The following is a 16,593-nucleotide window of genomic DNA, read 5'->3' on the forward strand; positions in this document are numbered from 1 at the left end:
CCTTGTGCATGGCCGCCAGCCACGCTGTCGACTGCCTCCTGCTGGCATTTGCGTCCTCCCCCGCCGTCAGCCTCAGCTGGGTCATGCCCTCCGCCCCTGGTGCTGCGTACTGCAGGGACATGCCTGTGGCCCGTGCATTGCCCCCTGGAGGAGGGAGACGAGGTCAGAAGGCCCACGGGGACCCCAAGCACCCAGGATTCCACCCGCCCTCCCACCCCTCACGCTGGTGCCGGAGGCCGGGGCGCAGGGGCCTGTGCTCCAGAGGCCTTCTGGTGGATGACCCCAAATTCACAGGGTGGGAGAGGAAGTCTCCTGGCCCTCAAAGGCCCGGGCCGCACCGTGCCGTATCACTGAGCCGAGTGAGACGAACACGGCTGCGACACCCAGTCCCCCGTGGGGACGCCTGCGCTCAGGCCGGCCGGCTCCGCGTGCACACCAATCCCACCCGCCTGCAGCCAGAGCGCAGGGCCTGCCTGGGGCACACGGGCCATCACTCCGGCCTCGCAGCCATCCCGCCGCTGGGGACGGAGAGTGCAGCAAGGCCCAGCAGAGACGTGCCGACACCCCACCCGCACGCGTGAGTGCCTGCAAACATGCCATGGGGGGAGCGGCCCTCTTGAGGCCGGGGCCAGCCGCTCGAGAACCCACCGCTCACGAACAGGCCGGCGCTCTCCGTCACGACTAGTTGGAGAAGTCCGCGCAGACCAAGCCTCACGGTGAAGTCTACCTACAGCTTTCCTACTTTGTGACTTCAGGATGAAAACTCCATTTTGAGCAGGGATCCACCTCATGGAAGATTCCTTCCATCAGACACTGATCTCGGAGTCAAACCTGAGAGCCTGCCTCTCCCCCAGACCCGTGGACCGTGGACGGCAGCCACGGACAGGGCCTGGCCACCGTACGACGGCAACGGTGAAGTGCTGTCCCATCTGAGGCCGGGGAGGCCACGTTCCTTCTGTGCGTGTCGCCAGGGTGGTCCCTGACCAGACGCCCTGCAGGAGTGCCCACTCCCCCTCGGGGGCATGCCAGTCACAGCTCCGCCCACCCACCCCCCCGCCCCCGCTCTCGTGAGTGCGTTTAATCAGTGCACAGCCCGTCGCCTCTGGCCGCTTCTGCACTTCGTAAGCATCCAGGGAGCCGGCAAAGCCGACAACAGCGACTGCCTGGCAGCGCCTCGGACTGCCGTCCGCTCAGAACAGTACCACCCCCGGGAAGACAGGGTTCTGGGCTTCCAAAGGTTCTAGAAAACCTCTGGCAGAGCAGGGCTCACTGCACCCCAAAAAATGCCAGACGGGGGTGTGCGGCACCAGAAGCCCCAGGGCCCTGCCAAGGAAGACGAGGCTTCACCAGGCCTGGGAGGGGCTCCGACCAGGTGCGTTCCTGAGCCCCCTCCCGCCCCCGCTCCCTAACAGGAGGCAGGCCTGACTGCCTGGACTGGACTGACCCCCAGCTTCTCCACGCCCTGCCCTTTGTGCCTGGCTGTCTTCGACTCCCACCTGCCACAGGCAGCCAGTGTGCTGCCAACGCCACACCCTGCACTTGGGGCACAGAGGCAGGGGAACGCTCCCCATGCAGGGACTCCCGACTGGAGCGCAGAGCTGGCCGAGGCTCCCGGAGGAGCCGAGCGAGCCTGGCTGTGAAGGCCCAGGGAAGTACTGGAGGGTGGCCGCCCACGGCGCCCCGCTGCCCCCGGACTCGGCCAGCTTGGGGCCGGCAGTTGCTGACGCACAGCTCTGAAACACTGGGGAAAGCTGCCCCCCTTGGGATTGAGAAACGGAGCGGATAAACTGCATTTCTGCTGCCAGGATACTTCCAGTCATGCTGCTTGTACCCACGTCTTGTGCCCAACCTCCTTCAAATCAACCGAACAAGTGAGGACTTCGGAGCCGCGGCGCGGCAGGCGGGGGAGAGCGGCGCATAGCGTGTGGCTGACCTTCGGAGACGGGCTGGCTCCCCAGGAGGCCGGTGTAAGTGTGAGTGTCTTTTTCTACGTCAAGCAGGTAGGCAGGCAAGAGAGAAGAACAACCAGGAGCCAATCAGAAAACAGAAAGCGCAAAGGAATCAGTCACGTGGACTTTTTTCAGCACACTCTGCACCACACAGAACACAGACTCTACTACCACGGAAGGACAGCTACTAAAGCGCAGAAGCCGGGGTGGAAAGATCCAGACCTGGGGGAACTGCTCGGGAAGCTCACCAAGGAAACACAAGGGGGTCTCGTTTCCACAGACACCTGACAGGAGCACAAGGGCTGGTTCCCAATGAGCCCCACTCAGAGCCGTCTGAGCACAGGGGAGATGCCAACTGCACCAGGAGCTTTATCCTCGGTGTGAGGCCAACAACAGGACAGAAGAGCTTTTCTGTGGCACGTTCGGGAAATTCTTCATTGTTGGACATAGTCAGCCCCGTTTACCTGGCAGGTTCCTGAAAACACTTACTAAATACAAGCCCAAGAGGACAACGGGCAGGCCCCTCAGAGACCCGAGACCCCGTCCTCCAGGCCGCGGCATCCTCTCCAGAGGTCTCCCCCCGCCCCCCCACTGGCACCAAACCTCCTACTGCACTTACCCCCAGGGGGGAAGCCTTCCGTGAGGATCTGCACGGTGGAAATGCGTGCGATTTCAATCTCGTAGCGGCTGTCCCCTTCCAGAAGCAGGAACCTAGGGAACACAGCAGCCACAGCACATCACCCCAGGGTCGAAGGGACAAAGCTGTCCGTGCCGGGCAGCACTCTGTCTCTTACCTCTGGTTGTTGGAGAGACGGCAAACCATTGCTTCTGGTTTCTCGGCGTCTCCAAAAGTTACGAGGAAGGTGGCTCCTGGGGATAGAAGAACAGACATGAGAACACAGCAGCCCCTCTCACGCCTCACCCTCCCTGGCCCGGCGAGGCCAGCTCCCAGGGGGACGCGCCCCCAGGACGAAGTGAATCCAAGCGAGATCAGGGCCGTGGCTGCGCCCGCAGGTCCACCCGTTGGGGCGGCAAGGCCGTGACGGAGGAAGAGCAGAAGGCGCCGCTGTCGGGAGAGGCTCTGTGCACCCTGAAAGCTCTAGGACCTTCCGTCCTTCCCTGAGAGGCCCTGGGGGCTCCATCCCGAAGGCCCCGAGCCAAGAGCACAGAGCCCTCCACCCACAGGCTCCAGAAGCAGCCAGGGCCGGACCAGAACAGGGGAGACGGCCCGCAGGCTGCCCCCGCCCAGCCGCACAGCAGGGCCCCGCGCGGGAGGGGCTCGGAAGCCCCCGCGGGGAGCCGGACAGGCGGGGACCGAGCTCTCGCGGCCAGTGGCGCCCAGGCGGCCCAGGCTTACCGCTCAGGAGCACCTTGAGCTGCTTGTCGTAGAACTCGGCCTCCCTGTGGGACACGAGCGCGCACTCGGCACACTGCCGCACGGGGTCCACGAAGCACATGCGCCGCAGCGGCACCTTCTGGCCACAGCACTTGTCACAGAAGCACTTCCCACACCGGCGGCAGTGGTGCTGCGGGGCAGGGGCGGCGGTGAGGAGGGGACCGAGGACGGGCGCCCCCCCCACCGCCGACACCGGCCCCGCCAGGGTCTTGGCCGCCAGAGGGATGGATGCGGTCGCCGCGACGGCCGCACACACGGCAGGCCACCCCCTTCCTCAGGGGGCAAGACCCACGTGTGTGGCAGCGCCTGGCACGGTCACACGGGTGTGCAAGCTGCACGCGGACCCCGGGGCCGAGTCACAGTCTGCTCTCCTCAGGCGGTCGCCAGGACAAACCGGGTGCACCGCCCCCACCCCGGAAGGGGCTCGATGCTGGCCTGGGCCCCCCGCCCGATGGCCCCAGCTCACCTTTCTGGTGAGAAAGTCAAACTTGGCATCACACTGCATACATCTCGGGCACTAGGACGGAAGACAAGCAAGTATCAGGACCCAGCTCTGAGCGCAGCTGGGACGCGGGGTGGCCTCCAACGGGCCGGAGACAGGGTGGCGGGCTCGGCCACGGCTCAGGAGGCCCACAGGCCGGGTGGCCCCCCCCCAGCCCCATGCCGTGGGGGTCGGGGTGGGGAGGGCACCAAGGGCACAGCCTGAGCAGCCCCAAGCAAGGAATGGCTTAGATGGCTTCTCAGGGACCCTGGGGCACGCTCGGGCCAAGGGCAGGGGTCAGAGCCCGAACGGCCAGGCTGGGGCTGTCCTGGTGCTGGAAGCAAAGATCCGAGTCATACAAGGACCACGACACTGCACAGCAGGAATTCGAGCACCCCGCTGTACACATCGAGGAAAGTGAGGCAAGGCGGCTAAGTGGGGGGAGGCCCAGCCAGCAACGGCCCACACACAGGACACTGCCAGGCCCGGAAATGCTCTCGAATGCTCCTCGGAGTAAGGAACCAGAGGGAAGGGCAGCGGCCAGGCCGGGGCGCAGGCGGCTGGCCTCACGGGGATGGCACCCCAGAAGTGCAGAGACTAGGGCGCTGGGCATCGGGGGGAGGCCTCTGTCCACCAAGCGCTCTCGGAACAGACAGCCCTGCGAGTGGCCCTGCTTCAGGCACTGAGGACAAGAGACGAGTTCAGACCTCTTCACTAACACAAGCTAAGAATTGGTTCAGATTTTGCCAGAAGCACCGAAGGGCTGTCCCAGCACTGATGCAGCTCAGCTTCCCACGGTGGGAAAGCTGCTCCTGGACCCAAATGGAGCTTTAGCCCAACTCAGCAACAGGGAAACTGCCCCCCACAACCCCCCCCCAGGCAGGGAGGAGGGCTTCTGATCGGGACCTGGTTCAGGGGAGAGCCAGTCCTGCCTAGCTGGGCCTCCCCTCATCCCCACCGACCTTCTTCACTCTGGTCAGCTGGGGCACTGGCCAGCCAGCGCCGCCCCCAGGCTGGGTTCCGCCCATCTCCCCCCACTCTGTGCATCCCCCTCTGGGCCTCAGCCTCCCCCAAGGCGGCTCCATGAGTCGGGCAAGCGGGGAGCTGAGGAGATTCGAGTTAGGTGCCAAGTGCCCACTAGTCCAGCACCGTGCAGATGGTCCTGGAGGAGGCCCAGGCCCCCGTCCTTCCCCGCTGGAGGGCCTTTCCAGACACCACGCTGCAGCCACAGCCCTGGCACTGGGAGTGGTGTCTAAGTTTTCCGAGATCCCGTGGCTCACATTTTCTTTTTTCCTCTCTGCTCGTAAGCTGCTTTCTGGACTGGGACACAGGTCTTGGCCCACCTTGGCCTTCCAGAACCATCTATAGAGTCCCCCAGTGGCTCTGAGTGTGAGCTGGCTGCTCACTGCGCCCTTGCTGCTTCCGCACACCCCCTGCCACTGCCTCTCCCTTCTGTGAGTTCTGGAACGCCGCTTGTGTTTGGCACTCGGGCCTCTGCACTGTGGCAGGGCGCCAGGCTCTGTGTGACCCCCCCGCAATGCCAGCCACAGACGCACCAGAGAAAGCCTCCACCCAGGGCGAGGTCAGTGCACACGGGAAAGCTTGCCTGCTGCCCCGGCTCTGGCGCCTCCCGGGGCCTCTCGTGCTGCCCCTCCCGCGCCCCCTCTCCCTCTCCACCAACAAAGACGGTCTCGCGTCTCATGCCTACCGTGAGGCTGCGGTGTTTGGGCAAGTTGAAGACCAACTTTTTTTTTTTTTAATCAACATGTATTATTTGTTCCAGAGGTACAGGTCTGGGATTCATCAGTCTTGCACAATTCACAGTGCTCACCATAGCACACACCCTCCCCAACGTCCTTCACCCAGTTACCCCATCCCTCTCACCCCCCTCCACTCCAGCAACCCTCAGTTTGTCTCCTGAGATTAAGAGTCTTTTATGGTTTATCTCACTCTCCGATTTCGTCGTTTCATTTTTCCCTCCCTTCCCCCATGATCCTGTCTTGTTTCTCAAATTCCACATATCCATGAGATCACATGATAATTATCTTTCTCTGATTGACTTATTTTGCTCAGCATAATACCCTCTAGTTCCATCCACGTCATTGCAAATGGCAAGATCTCATTTTTGATGGCTGAGTAATATTCCAGTGTGTGTGTGTGTGTGTGTGTGTGTGTGTGTATCACATCTTCTTTATCCATTCATCTGTCGACGGATGACATCTTGGCTCTTTCCACAGTTTGGCTATTGTGGACATTGCTGCTACAAACGTTGGGGTGCGTGTGCCCCTTCGGATCACTACATGTGTATCTTTGGGGTAAATACTCAGCAGTGCAATTGCTGGGTCACATGGTAGCTCTATTTTCAACTTTTTGAGGAACCTCCATACTTTCCCAGAGTGGCCGCACCAGCTTGCATTCCCACCAACAGTGTAGGAAGGTTCCCCTTTCTCCGCATCCCCACCAACATCTGTCGTTTCCAGATTTGTTAATTTTAGCCATTCTGACCGGTGTGAGGTGGTATCTCATTGAGGTTTTGATTTGGGTTTCCCTGATGCCGAGCGATGTTGAGCACTTTTTCGTGTGTCTGTTGGCCATTTGGATGGAAAACCGGAGCCAAAGGCAGACGCTTAACCCAGGCGCCCCAGAAGACCGACTTTTAAACATAAGACCACATCCAGAATTTAAAACGTGCTCCCTTAACAATGTAAGTGATACGGAAGTTTATCACTCTAAATAAGCAATGAGGGGATTCAGAAAACTGACAAGATTTTTAAACAAGGTAATTTGCTGATCGTGTAACAGAAAAGACACTTTTACAATTATCAACAGAGCAATTTAAAGAGAATGAAATAAAGCAACACGCAAAGAGACTAAAGTAAAAGTACGGCCAAAGAACAGATAGCCTGCCTGAGAAACTGTCCCCAGAGCAAACAAACACGACAGGCACAGCCGGGCCCCGCAGCCGTGAGACTGGAACTAGACCGAGTGACTCAAAGGCCCGGGGTCACGGACGAGGCCCCACAGCCCAGACCCCAGGTGCGGCCCGCCACCTGCACCCTATGCCTGATACTCCCCGCACACCGAGGCCATGTGGTCCCCGCCAGGGTGGGAGGGGGCTGAGGCTCCAACATGCAGGATCTTCAGGGCCAACGGAGTCAGGGCAGGCCCCCCACGAGGGACCTCGGGAGCTCCATGAGGGAGGGTCCCGCACGTGGTGCACACGGACCCATCTGCTGCCTGAGCCTCTGCACAGGCTGCTGGGCAGACAGAGGCCGCCCCCCGGGGTCCCCCGGGGACTAACTGCTTGAGAACAGGAGGCTCCAGCCTAGCCTCTCGGGGCCCCGCGCTCACTTCACGGGCCTCTCACCCGGCGGACGGGATGGAGGAAGCTGGTGGCAAGGGGTGGCCTCTGGAGGGTGCACTGGGCACCACGGAGGATGGGGCGGCTGGGGCCCGAATTTGCAGCCCCGCACACGCTCCCCTGGCCTCCGACTCCTGGCTGGTTCAGTAACCCCGCGGCGGATGCGGGAGCTGAGACCGGCCCAGGGCCACAGAACAGAAGCACCTCGGGAACTCCAGGCTCCCCCGACCCGCAGCCGAGGGAAGTCTGCCGACCGCTGCCCAACCCTCACACAAGGAGCCCCCCAAAGGTGCCCGGGGCAACTCCAGAACCAGCCCCAGCCCCAGAGGACAGCTGACAGAGGGTCTCCCCTCATGATCAAAACAGAAAATACAGAGTTTGAAGCGTTTAAAGGAAGGTCAAAAAAGGTTACTGTAAAAGAAAAGCCTGAGGAGCCCTGTGCCCCCTCCTGGGGGCTGGGGGACCCCCGCACTCCACACCCCGTGACACCCCCCCTTCCCCCGCAGCGCTGCCGACGGTGCTCCCTGGCTGGCTGGCACCAAGACCCCTCAGACCCTCATATGCCACCGTGTCTTAAGTTCCTCAGATGCAAACAGATCCTGAAAATAAAATTTAAAAGTGTTTGTATTAATATATCTTTATTGAAAGATAATCCTTTCTAGGGGCACCTGGCTGGCTCAGCGGGAAGAGCGTGCGATCTCGATCTTGGGGTCATGGATTTGAGCCCCATGCTGCGCGTAGACATTGCTTAAAAAATAAAATCTTTTAAAAAATAATAATAATCCCTTCTAAAGAGTAAAAGCATAATTCCTAAAATATAAACTGACCTGTTCAAAGATTTAACTGCTTAATTAACAAGGGAACCAATAAACTGTTAAAAACCCCGCTCAAAGGGGTGGGGGGAAGACCACGTGACGGCACCGGGAACAAGATGATGTGGCTGAAGAGGCAAAATGGCGGGTGTCACAGGAGACGAGCACGCCCCCGCAGGACAGAGCCCGTCTGTGTCCCTACCCAGACCCCCGTCGCCATTGGTTCCTGAAAAAGACGCAGAGCCTAGGGACGGAAGTGCGCCCGGGGAAGAAGCGCTGCCACGGCCCACGCCCAGGGGCCCTCCACTGTGGCATTTCCGTGAGCCAACAGCAGAGGGGTCCTGGGGGGTGGGAGGCAGGGTGCCCCCTGGGGTCCCGGAGAGCAAGTGTGGAACCCCACCACCACCTTGACTGTGCTGGGAAAGTTTCTGCTGAGAACCCCTTGCCATGTGACTTAGATGACTCAGTTGCCCCCAGTCACCGGTGACAAGGCTGGACACGGACCCCAAATTCATTCCATTCTTCACCCTGTTCTTGACTGGCTGACCTGTTTGTCTGGGCTCATGGATGGGAACAGAATGCCCATTAACCGCACTTGGTCCATCCTTCAGGCCCGTAGATGACGACCCACCCTCAGCCTGAGACAGGCAGACCCAGGGTGATGCGTCCCCTGACGTCAGGTCACACTACTCACGCCTCCAAGTGCGGCTCTGCCTGCGCCAGCGCCTTCCCCCTCCCACCCGGTCCTCGTCCAGCCGGGGTCCCTCCCCCCATAAAGCAAGCCTGTCCCCGCCTGGCCTCAGAGACCCTGGCAGACCCCAAGGTCTCCCTCCTGCAGCCACGGCTCCCTCCCTGGCCGGCAGTGACCCCATCCAATATGATCTCTCCTAACTCAGGGTTTGTTTCTTTGACACACTTGTCCTCTCCTCCCAATTCTGTGTCTACAGAGTATCCAAGTGTCAAAATGCCAAGTGCCATCATCGTTGGTTACACCCAGTGCTGAAGATGCGAGGGGGGGTGCAAGATGCAGAGTTTTTAAGGGTAAAACTCAGTATCTCCATCTACTTGTGCCAAGTCCCTCCGGCCCCATGCCCAGTGAGCCCACCGCAAGCCCACTCTCCACCATCATTCACACAACCCTGAGACAACTGCCAGGCTTCCTGCCAACTTGCCCAGCTCCGGCCTCCATCCACGTCCCACCACCGCCTCCCGCGGCCCACAAGCCCCTAGGGAGCAGACTGCTACTCCTCCGTGTTTAGCGAGTGTTCTTTTGCAGGAACCCCTCTGGGAAGCGGAGGGCGACAGACCATCTCTCTGTGCATGCATGCGTACACACACTCCCCCCACCCCGCCCCAAATTTTCAACTTTTAAGGGATGTCCCTGCAGGCCCAAGAGAACCACCTGGCACAAGGTCAGGCAGGTGGTAAGTCCACAACAGATGTGGAAGGGGCTGGCCTCAGGGTGACCCAGTGGGAAACAGAGTCACGATGACACTCGGAGGACCACCCACAAACACGTCAATGACACTGGCAAAGGGCAAGAAGTGGATGGAAGCAGAGGGTCTACGGGACACCCTCCTGCCACGTCTATCCAATTCTGAATCCCCTCCCCCATTCCAAACCACCACGAATAAACAAACCTGTTTCTCCCCGCCGGCATCTCACGCCTGCTTCTCGCCGGCACACAAAGGTCCCCGTGTCCCAGAAGCGCCGCGGGCCGCGCGCAGCAGGGGGCGTCCCTTCCGCAGCAGCTCTAGGCTAGTGGCCCACGAGCTGCCGCCACACCCTTCCCCGGGGCTTCCAGAGGCTCCGAGCCCACACCGCCCCCTGCCAAGTTTCTTTTCCTCCAGGACACTCCCAGCTACGGTCTGGACTCTGGGACCATGCCTCAGCAGATTTCAAACTCTACTTCCCGGACCTCAGACGAGTCCCCCGCCGCGCTCCCCTCCCCCGCGCCCACTGGAGGGCCTCCAGGGCCTGGCCTGGCTCTTCGATCGCGAGTGAGAATCCTGCCAAATGGGGACGCTCTGGAGCCACGCCCGCCACCCTTCCAGCTTGGGAACGAATCTCCTGCTGAAGCAGGGACACCTCCCGGACACCAGCATTTCCACCCAGCTGCACCAGCACTCCGCGAGAGTTCCAGACCCCTCTCATTGCTTGGTGGTCAGCAGGGGCCGTGATGGGAAAATGCTGGCCCCCACTCCGCACCTGTGTGACACATGGGCGACCACCCGGTGATCTGGCCACACATGACGTGCCCACAGGTGCAGAGTCAGGGCCGTCAGCGGGTCACGGCCGCCCCTCCCCCACTGCGGAAGAGAGTCGGTCACCTGCCTGTCTCCACCTCGAGCTGTGCGACTTTGACTTCTCTGACCGCAGTGACTTGTGCCAGGCTCCTCAAGAGGCCTGTAAGGGACTCTATGACACGTACTCGTATGACAACAAGAGACTCGATACTTCTATCTTTCCACAGCACTAACCAAGGAGGCCCTGAGAGCAAAGGTACAGGCTGTTCAGAGTAGGAGCACCAGGGGTAAAACTACAGAAAAGAAAGAGGTCACACAGGGCAACAAGGGACCGAGGCCAGGGAGGCCCATGGCTTGGCCACTGACCTCCAGGCTGGCCCCTCCTCCCCACTGCCCTGCACCCGGCCCCTCCCCAGCTTCTGGGCGCCTGCCCTCCTCCCCCACCACACACCTGATTTCACTCCTCTGCTGAAACCCTGTGGCCGAAACTGCGATTCTCAGGGAGGGAGGGAGGCTGATCAGACCAGGAGGTGCTCGTCATTTAAAGCACTTTCAACAATCATGGGTTGCTAACTTCTTTCAGACGGTTTTGATTTACAGGAATGCATGGACTTCTGTCCCTTGGCCTCCGGTAACTGAGAATTGCTGGCTTATGGTCACAGAAGGGCCTTCAGAAGGTGCCGCACTCACCCCGCCAACAGGGTCAGCTCAGCGCCTCCCCCAGCCTCACCCCTCCGGCCACAGCTGCTCGAGCCTCTCCAAGCAGGTGCGGTTCCCCAACCAGGACGCCCTCCTTACTGTCCATCCGGAGCCTCCTGCTCCAACCCAGCACTTCGCTCGCACCACGGAAGGGCCGCCCCCCAGACCTCGCGGGGTCCGTTCCGCCGTTCCCCCCATGGGGTAGGGGCTCCACTCAGCAGCTCAACCAATGGAAGTGGAATTCCCACATGACCTCGCAGGTGGGCAGAGCCCGGGCCAAGCGGGTGGGACTGTCCGTGCGGGCGCACTTCGCGCGGGGGGTGGGCGGGCCTGGGCACCCCGAGAGAGAACCAGGCAGAGGGCACAGTGCCCAAGGCCCCGGAAGGGCTAGAGCGCGGGCGACTGGAGCCCGGGGTACCGAGGGCAGCCGTGGGGGGCCCCGGAAGGGCAGCAGGAGCCAGCCGAAGCGGTTCGGGGTACAAGGACGCTAACAGGGGTCCCGGGCGCGGATGCGTGTCCCGGGATCCCGAGGCAAGGACGGGGGCCCCTTGGCCTCCGACGGGATCTCGGGACACTAACGGGAGTGCCGGGCGCAGACGAGGGGTCTCAGGCGAGCGGGGCGCGTACAGGGGGCCCTCGGGCTCGGAAGGGGGTCCCGGAGCGCGGAGAGGGTGCCGGGGGTCTCGGGCGAGCGGGGCGCGGAGGGGGAGGCGGGAAGCTGGCGGGCGGCGGCGACCTACCTCCTTGTCTGGGACCCACTGCGGCTCCTCCAGGCCGAAGGGGCTGCCAAAGGCGCGATGCTCGGGCACCATGCGCAGGCCGCTGGGGGAGCGCACCAGCTTCTTGGCATCGCGGCGCGCGGCCACTTCGGAGGACATGACGCCGCCTCGGCGCTCGCCAGCCGCCCGGACCCTGGTCCCGCCAGGAGCCCCGCCCTGCCCGCGTGGATGACAGGGGCCGCGTCCAATCGCCACGCCCGGCTCGGAGAGCGGGCCAATCGACGCCCGGGATCCGCCCCATCGCTGCGCTTTTCCCAATTCGCGCAAGGGCACCTCCCCGGCCACCCTGCGGTCGGTCACCAATCGGCAGTGAGGACGCGCTCAGGCACGCCCCGTCTCCTGGGGACGATTGAGACTTTGGATTGGTCAGTTAGTCTGCGACGTAGCGCTGCTTCCTCTCTGATTGGCAAATCCGGTGCGGGGCGCCCGGCTCTCATTGGAAAGGGAGGTTGCGAGGGGCGGGGCAGCGCGAGGCGGCGAACGGAGCGCGCGCGCGGTGAGAGTGGTGGGCCGCGGGGGCGCGGCGCGGGGTGGGCGCGGGGTGGGCGCGCGGTGAGCTGGGCTCCGGCGGGGTCGCGGGTCGTCCGTACAGTCCACGCCCGCGGGCGGGAGGAGGGGACAGCCGGAGCCTAGGCCCTGGCGGGGTTCTGGCAGCTCGGGAGCCGGCGTGCGGAGGCCCGTCCTGGGGGTTGCCACCCGCAGAGACCCAAGCAGGCCGGCGGGTTGCAGGGCCAGTTAGGGTGACGGCGGCAGTCTGGGGACCGTGGGGTGAAAGGTGAACGAGGGCCGCACGAAGGTGGGGCGTTCCGAGGTGGGGGGCGTCCAGGTGGACCGCCGTGGAGATGGGGCGCGTCGCGGAAGAGAAGGTGCGCTGGGTCGTCACGTGGGTCTGCTGGACCTCCGGGTCTGCAGGAGTCGCTGGCGAGAATGGGGCAAGGCGGTGCAGGGCCTGGAAAGGGAAGGGGTCCCGGAGAGGACAGGGTCCTGAGAAGGGCCGCGGACCCAGGAGGCCAGGCCGGCCGGGGCAAGGCCCCCCCAGGTCACCGGGAGAAGCTCCCCACCAGCGGCCCTGGGATGAACCAGCGCTCATCGCCCCCTCCGGGAGGGGAACCCGGCATAGATGGCCACCCTGGAGAGCGGGTGGGCTGCTCCCACCGGGACTAGACACACACTGCCCCCCACCCCCCGCCCCAGGCAGGCCAGCCTCTGGATAACCGAGTTTTGCATTGTGGACACTGAACCGTTCCTGCTGGATTTGTTAACAGGCGTGCGGGCCGCAGAGCGCGGGGCGGGACCTGGATCCCCTGCGGGCTGTATGGCCTGAGCTTGTCAGTAAGTGGCTGCGCGCGTCCCTCTCCCGGTCAGCAAGGCGGGCTGGTAGGCTTGCTCTCCTGAGGTCTGAGCGAGGCCGGATGTGGGAAGTGTGCTTAGAGCCGGCCTGAGAGCGCGCCGGTGTCCGGCACCCGGTGACTTCAGCGCAGGAGGACTGCGGCTGCACTGCCCTGCCTGAATTTAGCTCTGAGCTTGGCGAGAGGAGGCGGCCCTGCTCTGTGGGAGGTGAGGCCGGCCGCCCCTCCCCGGTTACAGAGTCCGCCCCGCCAGACGGCGTGTGGGTGGCCCTGTGTGGGGCTGCCCAACCTGCAGCTGAATGGGATTCCAGGAACTCCTCCTCACAAGGTCAGTAAAGCGGCTTGAAACTTGAGGCTTGCTGCCCAGAGTGAAGGTGGGCCAGTCCGTGCGGAGCTCCGAGCGTTCCGTGCGGCCTGGGTTAGCCGCCGGGGTCCGAGGGAGTGTCCTGAAGGCGGAGACAGTGAGTCCCCCTCCGGCCTTCACTCCGGCAGGAACTGCTTCAAAGCCACGATCCTAATGGTTCATGCAAACCGTGGGTTCTCTCCGGTAGCTCTTTGCCACTCACCCAGTGGCACGTGATGGTCACTGTCCCCCGTAAACAGTAACCGAAATGCTCCAGGAAGCTGCCCCGGTCTGCAGCTCTGCGTGGGCACCGGGCCCGGAGGATGGCTGGCTCAGGCCCGAGCCCTCAGGGAGGCGGGGGGACAGGGCGCCCACCTGGAGGCTGTCTGTCCAGCCCCCGGGCCAGTGTCTGGTTTACGGGGGCTCCACCCGTGGTCCCTCTGCTTCCCGATGCCCTGTTCCTCCACCACGTAAGCTTGAGGCGCTGCACTCACCTGGCTTGTTTTCCTGCCCTGTGTCGAGCTGCTCCTCAGGATCCAAGTTTTGTATCCGGGGAGCTCCCGGAGGCGGCAGCCCCCTGCCAGCCTCCCTGGCTCCACACACACAGCCTGGGCAGCCTCAGCCAGAACCTCTCCGGCCATCCGTCTTCATGACCGGACCCCAGCCCAGCCTGTTGGCTGCCTGTCGCATCAAGGCATGCCCCCGGGGCTTCCCACAGGTCCAGGGGAAGGACACACACACACGCACACCACACACACACACACACACACACACTCTTTCTCCAGAATTTGAAAACCGCAAGCTTGGTATTTCGTCCAGGTGTTCTGCTGACCTGGAAGTGGTTTCGGGTGGTGCCTCCCTGCGTCACCTCTTCCCGTTCTTGTCTTCAGGGCTCCTGAAGCTGAGCTCCCTGCCAAGCCAGGAGGGTGCGCCGCAGCTCCTTTGACAACTTACTACTTTTCCTGCAGATGATATTCTCTTTCGTATTTGCTTTCTGTCTTCAGGGATCTAACCTCACACCTTCCATACACTCAGGGTACCTTTGGGAGCTGGGCACAGTCCCCATCGCCTCTCCCTGTGTGTGGCTGGCCCTGGGGCCCTGCGTTCAGGCGCCTCTTTCTAGCAGAGACCCAACCATCCTCCAGTTTGCGGTCCTGGTGGCCTCCGGGGGGCCAGGGTCTCTGCGTGTGTCCTCACCAGTGTCAGCAGCCCTGGCCTGGGAGCGCCTGCCACAGGCAGACGTGGGACCCGGAGGGTGAGCTCCTTCCTGCAGCGGCTGTCGCGATCCCGCGGTGCGGTCACACCTGGGCATCAGGCTCCGCAGCCACCCCAAACTGGTACTGTGAGTTCTGGGTGCCAGACCTGTTTCCCTGACCAGCCTGTGAATGGGATGGTGCGAGTGACCTGGTTCTCGAAGCGCCCAAATCAACCTGATGTTGTCCACATCATAACACTCGGAGCACTGCAAGGGCAGGTGACCTTCCCCTCGGCGGAGGCCTTGCTGGTGGACGTCGGCACGGGGTTCAGCGGGCCAGCGTGTGGCTGCGGGCCTTGGCGTTCCTGCACCCACCCTGGTGCACCCCCAGCCCTGCTGATCTGGGGGGCTTGCTTCTGCGTGGCCCTGGGCTGAGTGGGGCAGCCAGCAGGGGTGGGGTTGGGCTCCTGTCCCGCGGCATTTAGGGCTCAGGCCAGGGAAGGGCTGCTGGTCAGGGGACGGGTGCGGGCTGCAGGGCAAAGGTGGGACAGTCTCCACTGTCCTCCGCTGAAACAGCTTGGTAGTCGGGGAGGTTCCAACCCGCAGGCATCCTGCAAGATTCAAAACCCACTTTTCCCGTTCTTGCCAGATCCTCCACGGAGACACACGTAGGGGAGATGAAACTGGAGAATGCAGAAGACACTTCATTCCCGCGAGCCCAGTGCGTGTGATCTCCAGCTGTCTGCGTCAGCCTCACCAAAGAGGCGGGTGAGGCAGGGTGCTCATCTGGAAACCAGGTCCCCGGGCCAGGACTCGGGCCGGGGCACATGCTCATTGCTAACCCTTTCTGCAGGGGACGGAATGGGCCTGCCTTGTGTAGCGTGGGCCTTTAGAATGCAGGTGACCTGGGGGCACTTCTTCAAACACATCACTCTGTGGATTGGAATTCATGGTTTCTAAGTTACCGAATGGGGGCTCTAACAAAAGCATTGCCTTAGACTTACGTCAGTGGTTTTCCTGGTAAAGTCTCTCCTGCAACCTCGGGGCTGACGGTGAACCCCTGTCTCAAAGGGGACTGCATACCCAGGCCACCATCACTCTGCTGTGCTCGGCTCCTGGGCAGCTTGCAGTGACAGCAAGCACATTGGAATTTGTGTCCTGAGAAGTTATTCGTCTTTGTGGTCAACCTTTTGGAAGAAATGGATTTGGATCAATTGGACCTGAATCCCAGAATTATTGCTGCAGTTAAGAAAGGTATATTTATTGATGTTTGGATCGAGTAGATATGTGAAATGTATGGATGTACGTGTACACAATGCATGAAAAACAAGTTAACAGTATTGCCTGTCCAAGTCCTCCCCTTCCCCAAGACAACTGATCCTGATTAGAGACCCGTGCGGAATGTGTTGCAGGTTTTTCGGTTGTGTGTGTGTGTGTGTGTTTCACTGAGCACTTTTTTAAAGTTCATTTTATTTTCATCAAAGGTAATACATGTTTATTGTCTAAAAAGTGAAAGGGGACTACTTACACCACTTATGATTTTATCAACTTCTTTTGTATTTACATCTGGGTTTCTAAATAATGTGCTTATGTTGCTGTGTTCAATTTGTCAATATCAGGGATTACTCACAGAGTGGGTGTTACACTGATGAGGACTGGCTTGCTTGTGCCCCCACTTACTCCACTCCTCCCCCCACAGTTGGAACGCAGTTTGGGCCATTAGGGTTTTGACTGGGGACATGATGACTGCTGCTGAACTGGGAGGTTAAGATTGTTTTCTTTTCTTTTTTTTTTTTTTTTAAAGATTTTATTTATTTTTATTTGAGAGAGAGAGAATGAGAGAGAGGGAGTACATGAGAGGGGGGAGGGTCAGAGGGAGAAGCAGACTCCCTGCCGAGCAGGGAGCCCGATGCGGGACTCGATCCAGGGACTCCAGGATCATGACCTGAGCCGAAGGCAGTCGCTTAACCAACTGAGCCACCC

General features: G+C 61.5%; 1 protein-coding gene across 1 annotated transcript; it reads right to left on the reverse strand.

Annotated features, from left to right (window-relative positions):
* Position 1: 1 nt before the first annotated feature.
* Positions 2–11,874, reverse strand: ZFYVE21 (zinc finger FYVE-type containing 21; the record flags this gene model as incomplete). Its single annotated transcript, XM_081829701.1, has 7 exons — positions 11,685–11,874; positions 3,812–3,862; positions 3,307–3,475; positions 2,744–2,819; positions 2,569–2,660; positions 1,934–1,987; positions 2–144 (listed from the first exon to the last, which is right to left on the reverse strand). Coding segments are annotated over exons 1-7 (723 nt in total), but the record flags the coding sequence as incomplete, so codon positions are not given.
* Between the last annotated feature and the right edge of the window lie 4,719 nt (positions 11,875–16,593).

This window comes from Leptonychotes weddellii, chromosome 9 (assembly GCF_054177405.1).
Source record: "Leptonychotes weddellii isolate Sample4059 chromosome 9, ASM5417740v2, whole genome shotgun sequence".
Lineage (NCBI taxonomy): Eukaryota > Metazoa > Chordata > Mammalia > Carnivora > Phocidae > Leptonychotes > Leptonychotes weddellii.